General features: G+C 39.2%; 1 protein-coding gene across 1 annotated transcript; it reads right to left on the bottom strand.

Annotated features, from left to right (window-relative positions):
- Positions 1–1,083: 1,083 nt before the first annotated feature.
- Positions 1,084–10,032, bottom strand: CRIP1 (cysteine rich protein 1). Its single transcript, XM_063298593.1, has 5 exons — positions 9,833–10,032; positions 4,371–4,465; positions 3,778–3,835; positions 1,698–1,746; positions 1,084–1,572 (listed from the first exon to the last, which is right to left on the bottom strand). Exons 1-4 carry the CDS (start codon positions 9,870–9,872, stop codon positions 1,706–1,708), a joined length of 234 nt encoding a protein of 77 aa, XP_063154663.1. The 5' UTR covers positions 9,873–10,032; the 3' UTR covers positions 1,084–1,572; positions 1,698–1,705.
- Between the last annotated feature and the right edge of the window lie 2,592 nt (positions 10,033–12,624).

Raw genomic sequence — 12,624 nt, forward strand, 5'->3', positions numbered from 1 at the left:
TCTTCTTTTCAGATGCTTTGTGTGAAGATGCATAAATATCTGCTCCAAATTCATGCTGTCCTGTCTTTATTGCCTTTAGTATTAAACATAATCCTCTATGTACTAAATGTACTAAATCTGTATTAATTTTGCTTTATTTGGATATTTTTAAAACATTTGACAAATTTCTTAAACAATTATTGGTGGCGATGGAATTCAGATGCCCTTTTATTTCAGTGGGCAAGCAGCACACATTAATCTGTTTGTAAATGTCATGCCTTTCTTTCTTAAATTAAGAACCCAAATAAAGATTGTAGCAAATGGTGGCAAACCCAATTCTAAAAGATTCAGCCAGTGAAATGATTAAAGCAAATCCTATCAGTCAAACCAGGGCAGAGACATCTGAAGGCCAAAGACTCAGAAAAATCAAATGCTAAAATTCCAATCAGCAGCAGCTTCATTTTCTGTTTGTCTTTTCCTTTTCTTTTACAAGAATGGGAGCATCCCTTCACTGAATAACTATGTGTTGTTTAAGTTAGAAAAAGTACTTTGAATCATTTCCTTCATCCAGCACAACAGCTCTAATCAAAATTGGAGCCAATTGCTTTCACATAATCTGGTTATTTTAAGTAAAATGAAAATATCAGTAAATCTCATAATTGAGTTCCTATGCCACATGTATATTTTCTCTCTTAAAACATGGCTGCATTGCTGTACAATTGGGGCCACTTTGAATGGTACTGTCCCAGCTTTTCTATTTGCCATACGCTTTTCAGCTTCAATATAGAGTCAAACTTACCCATACTACCCTAACAGTGGCCTAGACTTGCTAGTTTGCAGATACACAGTAGCTATGGAAAATATATTGAGGAGAAGGAGTTGGATGGGACAGTCAGGTTAACAATATATCCCCTTTACTTGTTTTCCACTGCAAGTTATATCCCAGATTACATATTGCACGGTAAATTAAATAGCCTGCTAAAGCTGAGTATAAATGAACAGACAGCCTCTCTGGGATTGCTTTAACACAAATACACATCAATGCTCTGGCAGACTACATACTTGGTTGCTGATTGTACAATCAACTGATTGCTCCACAATGGGTTTCAATCTGAGCTGAAGTTTATAAATTCAGAATGCAAGTTTCAATGGGTACAGTAAGTGTTCATTTCACATGAGTTCACTAAAGACAATTCTGAAGACAGTTGGATAGCCTCTGTAATAGTCTTTCTTAAAGAACATCAGCAAATATTAACTAGACTTTTATGTTCATTTCCTGATTCACTGATCCTCTGCAAGCCTCTTTTGATTTAAGCTTTTATTTGTAAGTTATAAAAACCAGAATAAAAGGAAAGATCTAAAAGCAGGCTTAGATTTTTTTTTAACTTGCACACTTCCCTAAGTTGCTGCCAGTGCTATTATTTGCTGGTTTCTACATGATTATATTTCTCAACTGATGTGAAACAGGAAACTCCCATTCATTTATCATCTCTCTTTCTGAAGTCTTTATTATATTCACTTCTAGGAGAAAAAACAGTGGTTGTACTACTTATGAACTCCTGCCTGGACTCAGCAAAGTTAATCCTTCCAGTCCTAAGGAGGAAAAGAAAACATTATGAGCAAAACCAAAGAGCAAGACTTGGCCTACAAGGCTAGCTCACATCTGGCCTCTCTAATCAGTGGGCCTATCAGTAGAAGTTTAAAGAAATGACACTTACCTAAGGCTTTATTTGAAAGTGTAGCTTTCAGCACCTCCACGGCCAAACCCTAAGAGAAAACTAAGGTCAGGCATTATAGATTTTAACAGCACCTCTCCATCTCTCAGTCTATGACAAGTGCTTCTCCTCCACTCTGAGATAAGGTACTGGGGGAACTTTTATACTATCTGATGAGCCAGAAAAATTCAGGAAAAGAAATGGTAAACGCTTAGATAAGACCTTTTAGCCAATGCTTCTTTCTTCTGTGATACCTTCCAGATATATAGAGAAAAATCTTTTCCTGTATTGGTTTGGGTCAACTATAGCCTACTCTGTAGTGAGGTCAGAAGAGTGTATTTAAATGGACTGAAGCTTCTTATGATGTAACAACAGACTGCTACATTCGGAGTTTGACAGCAACAACTTAACAATGTCCTGAATAAATGCAAGACTTCTATGACATTGTCTTGGTGAACAATGGCTAAAAAGAATCTGCCACCTCACTGTTAACAGAGGAAAAATCCCATTTTTCAGAAATTTGCGACACCTTTTGTCATTTCTATCTTTTGTAAAACTTACCTGTTAGAAACATACAGGAATATTATTTATTTGATTTCTATAGCCGCCCATCTCAACAAGTGACTCTGGGCGGCTTACAACAATATGTTGGAGAAGAAACCCCCAATCCCTTGTACTGTTGCAAAACATGAATTGTTATCAAAACAAGCTTTCTGTTTGGCAAGCTTACCCCTAACCCTAACCTCTAAGGTGAACACAGGACACATCAGTGTTGCTAATATTTGCCTGTTTTTCCAGAACTTCAGACAAGTAGTTGTGTAAAATATCCATAGTACAGCAAGATTTCCCACTTCATTCCAAACCTTGCATTCACGTCTTATCTGAAAGAAGGAATATGGGGGAAAATACTGGGTCCTATAGGATTTGGTAGAGTTCCCTCTCCAAAGTCATTAAGAGGGCTCCAACTCCTAAGAGGTAAAACTGACATACAGTTCTTCCTTCTTTCATCCTTCCCTGCTAATCTCTGATTTCTCACGTCTTGAAATCTCTTAGAAAGCCTTAAAATCTCATAGAAGCAATTGGGCAAAGGGTGGGAGTGCAAAAGACTTGTAGATCCTCCCCTGCCTTCAGTTATGCTACTGACCCAGGGGAAATTTAGAACAGCTGCTGGCCTGGTTTGAATAAATTCTTTCCCATAGCTTAGAATAAGAAAAATTAAGAAGATAGAAAAATAGAACCATGAAAATACGTGACAAGCAGGGCTTTAGAACTGCTAGAAAGCTGGAGCATTTTGCAGTACAACATGGGATTGCTCTATATATTATTTAGTAGCCAGCTTTTACATAAAATATTTTATATTTAATAACTAGCAAAAGTATTCCATTTATCCAAGATTTTTGCATGCTTTCAACCCAAATACATAGAATTTGGAATGAATCATCTCTCAAATATGTTACAATGGCAATGCTTCAAATGTTACAGCTAAGTTCTCAATTCAAAATTTGTATAGAAAAACATTATATAAGGAAACATTCCTTATAAAAGATGTGCAGAAATGCACCTGAAATAATGTACACATTGTTATGCATAAAAAACCATATTGCAAACAAATGAGTCACTGGCATGGAACAAATTTACTATTATAAACTCTTAGAGAAAATGAGTGAAAATCTACTTGGCTGGCTTTATTTCAGATGAGGCATCTGACATTGTGACATTATAATGATGCCAGATAGAAATGCTATTTATATAGGACAGATACTAGCAAATGCACACTCAAGGTAGATTTTACATCTTATGAACATCTTGTGTGAAGCAAAGAGATTGCTGTAGCACTAGATATGCCATTAAAAAGTTACTGTATTATACTTCTGGATAACATTATTCAAGAAGAAAAAATGCTAATCTCTCTCTCTCTCTCTATCATCTCTCTCTCTCTCTCATCTATCTATCTATATCTATCTATCTATCTACCTCTACCTATCTATCTACCATCTATCTATTCATCATCATCATCATCTGTTACTGTCACTAGAATTTCTCTAGGCGGCTTATACAATAACATCCTCCTGCTGACGCCTACCTTTAGGTCCAAACAGTGCAGCATAGCAGGGGTAGTTGCAATAAGGTTTCCCATCATGCTGTAGAAACAAGAGAAACATCTCAAAGGAAACATAAACAAAATTATATTTGGTGGAGTCTGCCCAAATTTCTGTTGGATTACCTTCTCCCTCTGAGGATGGAGGCAGACACAAAGTCTCAAAACTGCCAGTTTACTCATCCCCAAAGTTAAACAGGCAGGTGTTTTGCAGTGTAAACAGACTAACATTAAGAGCCATAGGCCTGGCTTTTGTCCCTATAGTTCCCTCTCATTTGGATAGACATCTCGACTATGGTCTCTCTTCTCCAGTTTGTTCGCACAGATTTTTTTCCAAGCATCACTGGAGAACACGGCCATTTACTGAAGAACATGGTCCCAAAAGTGGTATAGGAAAACAGTTTATGTGGCATTATTTCTGTCCCACATATGGTTAAATGCCAGGCCTGATAACTAAACATAAAAATAGGAATACATTTAAAAGAACAATTATGCATTAGCTATGCTATGTGAGACAGGACAAAACTGTTCTTCAAGCAAAAGCAAAGGACATGTATCTTTCCATGTACTCCACTTACCTCTGCATGGCCACCTGCACTTAAGGTTTTGTTGCATTTTTCACACTTCAAGCATGGTCGGTGCCAATCTTTCCCCAGGGAGGTGACTTTTTCAGCTGTCGTCATATAAACATAAATCAAAAACATTTATGGTAGAGGTAGAGCCATAGACGAAGAGAGACTGAATGAAAGTGCCCCACTCCTAACTGATATGGTCTTCCGAACAGCTATTCTCCAGGCAGGGAGTCTTTCCCAGCCTTCCCAACAAATCCCTTTTTAATAGGAGAACTTGGGGAAAAGAATGTGCTATCTTGCTAAGCCATAGCTTTTGGATATTTTTTCTTGGCTTAGTATGTAAACACCAAGCTAAGGATGTAGGAGTTTGCTGTGACTATTTGTTCAAACACACAGTTTGTTTCCTTTTAGCTGTTGCCATCAATCATTTGACTATACTTTATACTGAAGCCATTTCAATTAAAAAGATCTTCCTCCTTCCCCACTCCACAGTACTGGTTTGCTATCAGGCAGGCAGGCAGTATGTGCATGCACAGCCACCAACCCCTCCACAGAAAGAAAATTTCAAAAGCCCCTTTTCTCATAGCCCCAGCCCATCATCTATCTGCTGTAAATAACAGCAGACAACTCATTTAGTTGCTAGAAAGATGACTGAGTATGTCCTGAAAGGTGGCGTATACTGAATGGGAGTGTTCTGGGAAGAAAATGAGTTAATAATAACCAAAAGCCAGCTAGATGTTACATAGTGGGTGGTAAAGTAAGTTGATAGTCCATGCTAGGTGGGAAAAATTTTTGACTACTTAGAAAATTTTGGACTTAATTACATATAAATAATACAGACAATTTTAAAGATTAATATACACTTGAAACCAGAGAATTTTCTTTTGGGATTGATAAACAGTTGAAAAAAACCCATAGAACTTAGTTTTTGTATATGACAACTGCAGTGAGATTATTATGTGCACAAAGGTGGAAAGATTGGACTTTACCCACAATGGAGGAATGGATGGTGAAGATGATAGAACTTGCAGAGATGGCCAATTTGACAGCTTTAATTAGAGATAAGACATTGTCTAAGTTTAATGCTGATTGGAAACCCCTTATTGATTTTTTGTGTGAAACAGAAAAAAAAAATGAAATTATGATTTTTTTGATGATTAGAAAAAAAAATAGATTATAGAAAAAATGTAAGCAATGCTATAACCAAAGAGTAAGAGACTAATTTACATTTATAACTATTGTAAAAGAAAATCGGAGGTCATTTCTTTATATTCTTTTTTCTTTCTTTTCTGCACTTCCAGCTTCATTCTTTTATTTCCTTCTTTTTTCTTCTCTCTTCATTCTAAATACTAGTTTTTGTTAGTTTTTATCTTTCTTTTAAAATACTCTGACTATGAAATAACAATGAAAAAAGGGAGTGAGGAGAGAGAACAGATTAAGCTATTTCCTGGAAGTTGGCAGCATCAGTTGGATGACCAACTAATACATTTAGTGTGAAAGGGAATTCTGAGGGTGCTTAAACTATTCATGTAGAAAGGAACTTTGGTTAGACTGAGCAGCAGTACTATCAATGGGACTTACATATTAAAAGTATTTCTATAACACTGTTCATTATAGATAATAACATCTCTAATGCATCAACTGTTCTTCAAACAGAAAAAGAGTTGTTCTAAACCTTTTAAAAATCTGTGTACAATTCAGTTCCTTTTTTTATTGCAGTCACAGGAGAACAGTTGCCATGGAGAAAATTGCTGGGTAAGACAAGACAATGACTAAACTGTTTTTGCCTCAGTTTAATCAAAGACTCTCCAAGTAACCAAACAAAACAAAAATTAAAGCAAAGCTGAAAGTAAAGATTTTTAAAGTAATAAATACCCCAACATTACTGCAGGAGAAGCCCTGCTGGTATCTTATATTTTAAAAAGAGAAAGTAGGGGAGAAAGAGAATTATTCTGGTTTTTAAATTTTGAAGCACTTATGGGTCACTTGAAGGGTGGCGAAATGTCTCCTTTGGCTTTTCTGCAGATGCCTCAGGATTGCAACCATTTTCTCATCATTGTTTGTATACTAAGATAACTTTGTTTCTAAAATAGAAGTACCACTGTGTGGACTGGACAATTAATCTATTGTAGATGGATGGTTCTGAAAGCTGCCAAACCATTGTTTATCTATTCCAAACTGGATTAAGAGAAGGACAATCTTACTCTGAACAGTGAGAAAGGTACATTTACACGTACTTTCATGGATTCCTGAAATGTGTTTTCATAGATGTCTGAAACTAGCGTGAAGAGGTTTTTTGTGAGATATATTCGTTTTCATAAATATCTGAGAACTGATCATATAGATGTACTCCAGTTTGAGTGTGTCTATCTGCACAACAGGCAACTCAACATGATCTCAGTTCTGCAGAACACACATGACTTGACTGGATGTTTGAAGACAATCATGGTGTACTGCCACAACCATTTGATGATCCAAAGAACAGTAATAAATACATAGCCTTGAAAAAGAATTGGATTATTTGTACAACCTTTTTCTTTACAAGACAAGTCATATGGGTATCTAAGCATTGTATCACACCCCAGGTCAGTTTAAATTTTCTTACAGAGATTAAACAAAATACTTAACATAAAAAAATTGTCCTGCTTTTTCCATTGTGACAAGGATAGTATTTAGGACTTTCTATCCCTAGCAAGAAAGTAAAAACAAACCAACTAAACAGCTAGTATGGAATAGACTAAGTCAGCTCAGCTGCAGCCCTTAGCCAATGCTTATGGTATCAAGGGAGAATTACTCATTCTATGTTTGTTATTAACAACATCTAGAAAGCTTTTGTGTTAATTTTAATCATTCCATTTAACTTGCTTTCCTCTTCTTCAGTTGCTTGTATTCCTCCCACTTAATTACCTTTACATATTTTTTTTTTAAAACAAGAACTGCATTGCTGGATGTTTGTTATGCTTATCTGCTTTACACCTTAAGCAAACAACTAATAAGTTGAAATTAAAAAAAACTATGTGGACAAAAGGTAGCATTAGTCAACTTTCTATGGCAGCAAGTCAGTTTGAGCAGCTATTACCCATTTCTGTTCAAAAGGCGACGTGCAAAACATCTAACAGCAGCTGCTTTTTTAAGTAGTGCTGCGGCAGGATATATATTTCTTTAAAAGTTGTAATATGATTACTTTATGTGCCTTGCACATATTCAGAGTTACCTCTTGCATGTTCTAAAATTGTACCCCAGTACTAAAGAAAGACCACAGGGTAAAATCCTAAGATTCCTCACATCAAATTAAATTGTATCACCAAGTTGATTTTTGCATTCTGTCTTCCAAGATGCATGCACAGCTCTGAATAATATACACTGAACAACATGTTGCACCAAACTTCAATGATTCCCTCACATAATTTCCATGAAATATTGCCCTGGGCCTTTTATTTACAAACCACAAAAATCTAGACACACACAGTGTCAATCCATATATCATACAAATCGTATCATGGATTTGCTTAAGGTGTGAACCCAGACACACACACTTTCCAGTCTGTCTGAAAAGCAGGAGAAATTATTAGTGTCTTGCTTCTTTTATTAAACTTCTTACATTTCTGGTTGCCTAATTTACAGTGTTGCATCATGTATGTAAATTAATTAAAGAAGTGAAGAACCTTTGTTCCTGTCCTTAGAATCTAGGGTATTCTATGCATTATGAAATCTGCAAGTTTAACTCATTTATTCACCTATATCCTGGGCATGAAAAATCTCTGAATCACAATACTGTATCCATGTTAAAATACATGTTCCTCCCTTCTCCTGCTGGTAAAAACTAAGGAAGCCTGGAATTTATAATTCAGGAGAGAGCAACTAGCATTTCTTATTATTTTCACCCTCAGGCATATGCTCTCCCATAGGGGCATCTTCAAGAGCAGGTGATTGTGCTATTTTAGTATTGTTTCTTATTGGCTTCAGCAAATTTTGTATCATCTGGCTACTCCATACAGAAATACAGGGAAATATATTTATAAAGTGATCATCAAGCATGAACTATGATATACTTCATTTTTTTCATGATAACAAGTTTATAGCCCCAACTGGACTCTAGATCCAATCAAAGGGCACTGTTTTCCAACCCTCAAGCATGGATTCTTCTGTCCTTCAATAGGAAGCTTGCAAACCAAATTTAGAAAAAAACCCCTTCCCAAAAGTCTGGCACCTTCCACATGAATTGAGACTACAACTCCCATAATGCTCAGCCAGCATGGCAACACTGGGAGTTCTGGAATTTATAGATCCAGTATTCCTGGACGACACTGGAATAGGGAAAGTTTGTTCAGCCAAGTCTCTGACTGGACATATTTTGCATAAAACATGAGTTGCTGAAATTATCCTCTTAACTATTTCCACAAAATGCAGACTACTTCTTTTTACAATCTATATTAATAACATCAAACTGGAAAATGAATAAAGAATGTAGGTAAATGCTAGTGGCTGCGAGTGAAGTTTTGCAGTCTTATCTGGGAACAAAATCCACTAAATACTGCATATATTATTTTTACACACCACCATTAAACTCAGATTGGTGGTGGTTCACCCTACATCCTATCAGAACATTGGTCCACCTAGCTTGGCACACTGTCACCAGTTCTCCAGGGCTGAGAAACTCGTTCTCTCTCTGAATGGCTGACTTAGCCTTTATGTAGACGAACCAGTTCCTTGCCCATCTGCAAGAAATAAATCTCCCTCCTCCTGAATCAAGCTATTGTCTGTCTCTACCCCCCCTTTCTCTTTTTCTTCTTCGTAAGGCGCTCTCCTTCCTGCTGCAAATAACTATAAGGGAGAGTCTTTTTAAAGTTCTAGAAGTGCAACGTACGGAATGTAGGTCTGGTGTACTGAAATCTTCTAGTTTGGGAAGATTGGAGTGTGCTAATGTGAGAGACAGTAATTCTCAGTGCCCTGAGATGCACCAAAAAAGGTCTTCGGATCAGACTACAACAGAAAGACACAGAGAAATCAAGAAAAACGTAATAAAAGTGAACTTTAGCCCAAGCCTGTGCCCTTTTCCTAATCGAAATTGCGTCTCCGAACTTCTCTTTACTACGCAGAAGACCTCGAGCTCAGGTACTACAGTCTTCCCACAGCGGGCTCCCAGGGTGGTCCACACATTGGAGGACCCGGGACGCTCTCGGACTTTTCAGTGCCCCACGACCTTAGTAGGGGTTTGAGCCATTAGCAACTTTGCCCCGAGAGACGGGGACCCGAACTGGAGGGCCACCGAGAATCTCCGTCCTGAATCAGCCTTAGCTGCTACCTAGCACGCGTAACGCCGGCTCCGGAAAAGGCCCCAGAAAAGACCCAAATCCTGGTCTCTCAAGTGTTTCTCGGAAGTGGTTCCAGACAGTGGCCCCTCTTTGCTTTGTCCACCCCGGCTATGTCTGCCCCGGAGCGAGGAAGGGACAGTAGTTCTCACTTACCGAAATAGACCTCTTTCTGGCAACGAGGGCACTTAGGCATGGCGTCGTCGAGGGTGCAATCAGTCCGCAGTGCAACGAGGAAGCAAGTGAGGCTCCGTTAGCGGATACTCCCCGCAGAAAAGATCTCGCTTCACCACCTCCGGCCACGCCCGCGTGGGCAGCAGAGCGGGAAGGGAGGACCGCGCCCTCGGAGCGGTAGCATTCGGGTCGCCGCGGTCTTCGGTTACTCGATTACTTTTAGGCGCGGCTCTGTTGATTGGTCTCTCTAGGCGCCCTTGACAATTAAAGCCCGGGATGAGCTTGGTGGGGCTGCCCTTAGGAGGGGCCTACTAAAGCGGAAGGGAAGAAACTCCGCGGAAAACAGCAGGAGGTCTCAAAGGACCGTAGCTGCAATTCAGTAACAGGAATAAAGAATGCATCTTGAGAGAGAATAAAATGGATCAAACAATTGTGTAGCTCTGCCATATTATTGTTAGAAATGTATTATTATATATATTTTTCCAACTACTGTCTTTTCTCACTGTTGCCCAGAAAGTTCCATTTTGGATAAAAGAATGGAAGGATTGGAAGGGATGTTGGACATAATCTAAAATTCACTACAACAGCATCTTGACAAAAAACTGTATAGCCTTTAGGTAAATACTTTCAGTGAAGGAGATTCCACCATCTCTAGAGGCAGGCTGTTTCATTGTTGAACTACTCTATTGTTAGGAATTTTTTTCTAATGTCCAATCAAAATCTGCTTCCTTGTATTTTATCCATCTAATGTTAGGCTGACCATATTTCCTTGAGACAAAAAAGGGACATTAGGATGGCAAAACAGGACGGGGTTAAACTTATGTAATATTCTGTATTCATGAAAAAGACAATAAAAAACATCAACAGTAAGCTGGGAAGGTGCAGGAGGAGGAGGTGCGGCAGTGGTTGGGTCTGAGAGGCTGGTGCAGGGGTGGCGTTGGGCGGAGAGGTTGCTGGAGGGCTGAGGGCGGCAGCAAGCTGGGACGGGAGGACAGGAACGGAGGAGTCTAGTAAACGGTTGTCCCCGACAACCTGTTCCTCTCTGGCGCACCCTTTTATTTTATTTTCTTCCTGCTGTTTTGGCCTGAGAGCCAATCAGCTTCTTTTCTGCTGGGCACACTTTTCCAACCGTCTTCCACTGCACTGATTGGCGGCAGCATCTCTTCCTCTTGCTCACCGCCAATCAGTTGTTCCTGCAGTTCCCACTCTAGGTTTCCTGCCGGATTGAGAACTACTGCCAAGTCAGCCTCCTTTTCAATTTCAATTTCAATTTTTTCCCGCTTTTCCCAATAACGGCTCCAATGTTTTTAAAAAACAGGACAAAATTGACATTTATATTAAAATGACAGGATGGTTGGGAAATGTTAAAAAAAAGCAGGACTGTCCCGTTCTAAACGGGATGTATGGTCAGCCTCTAATGGCAGCACAGTCGAGATCACATTTTGCCATATTTATTTGTTTATAGGCTGTTCCAACCAGCCAACCTGAGTGGTGTACACTTGCCCAATACATAATGAGATTTAAAACAATACAAATCAAATTTAAAAGCAAAACCCTACGTTACATTAGAATAACATAAAACCAAAACACATATTCAGAAGAATAAAACCAATTCCTTCTCAGAAGGGGTAGTTATAGCAAACTAGCCCCCATGGTTTGGTGAAATAGACAATTTTCATTAATTTCCTGAAGGCTAGAAAGAGGGGGCTGCTCAAATGTTGTGGGGGATACTGTTCCACCCAAAGGGGCAGCGACTGAGAAACCAGGCTTCCATGGTCCCTGAAGACGGCAGTGTCTGGTCAAGGTCACATACCCTACCTATCCTACTAGATCTTTTGGGGGAGGCAGATGTTACTGAGATACTGCAGATACCCTGCCACTAAACCTTGTAGGGTTTTAAATATGACAATTGGCACCTTGAATTGTACCCCAAAATCAGTGCAACCCTTGGAATAGAGTTGTTACATGGGTGTACTTGAGTTGCTGCATTCTGGATGCTCTTGTTTGTTTATTTTAAAAGATTTATATGGCCCCCCATCTTGTCAGACACAGCTCTGGGTGGCTAACAACAACAATAAATAACAGAATACAGCAATACAACAAACTAGAAACCAGGCACCCAATCCAAATGCAGTATATCTATCCAGCTATATAGTCCCACCGTGTTATCCAGTGCCTGGGGGAAAAGCCAACTCTTGATGGTTTTCCAGAAGGTTAAGAGGGTGGGGGCCTGCCAGATCTGGAGGCGAAGGGTATACCATAGGGCAGGGGCTGCTATGGAAAAGGCATGCTTCCTTGGTCCCACTGGATGGCAACATTTGAGGGAAGGGCCTGGAGCATGTTCACTCTATTGGACGTAGTGGGATGGGCAGATAAGGGCAGCCCTATCTAGAGTGTGTAACAGTAGTCCAATCATGAGCATTGGCATGAGCATTGGCATGAGCAATACAGTAGTGAATAATGCCTTCTGTTCCAGGAAAGGTAAGAATCGGCACACAAGATGAGCTGTGAGTCTAAGGTGATCCCAGTTGTGAACCAGCTCTGTTTGGGGGAGTGCAACCTTACTGAGAACTAACAATGGAATCTTACTGGAATTGATAGGCTTTCAAATCCAAAGCCAATCCATCTCACTGGGAATCTTAACCTGTTCCTCCCCATCCAGATGTGGACAGGCTCCTGGATAGCAATTTGACAGCACCATTTATTTGGCCAGGGGTCAAATAGTCTCTACTGAGATTATTACAAGTCTTGTTGAGTCTAAGTACAATAGATTT

This window comes from Candoia aspera, chromosome 3 (assembly GCF_035149785.1).
Source record: "Candoia aspera isolate rCanAsp1 chromosome 3, rCanAsp1.hap2, whole genome shotgun sequence".
In the NCBI taxonomy this organism is placed as follows: Eukaryota; Metazoa; Chordata; class Lepidosauria; order Squamata; family Boidae; genus Candoia; species Candoia aspera.

What these genes read in the sequence shown, in the direction of transcription:
- CRIP1 (XM_063298593.1), bottom strand. Translation starts at nt 9,872, where the DNA reads ATGCCTAAGTGCCCTCGTTGCCAGAAAGAGGTCTATTTCG. An exon ending in CCAGAAAGAGGTCTATTTCG is followed by an intron (nt 4,466 to 9,832) that starts GTAAGTGAGAAC and finishes ATATGACGACAG; the next exon opens with CTGAAAAAGTCACCTCCCTG. An exon ending in TGCACTGTTTGGACCTAAAG is followed by an intron (nt 1,747 to 3,777) that starts GTAGGCGTCAGC and finishes GTTTTCTCTTAG; the next exon opens with GGTTTGGCCGTGGAGGTGCT.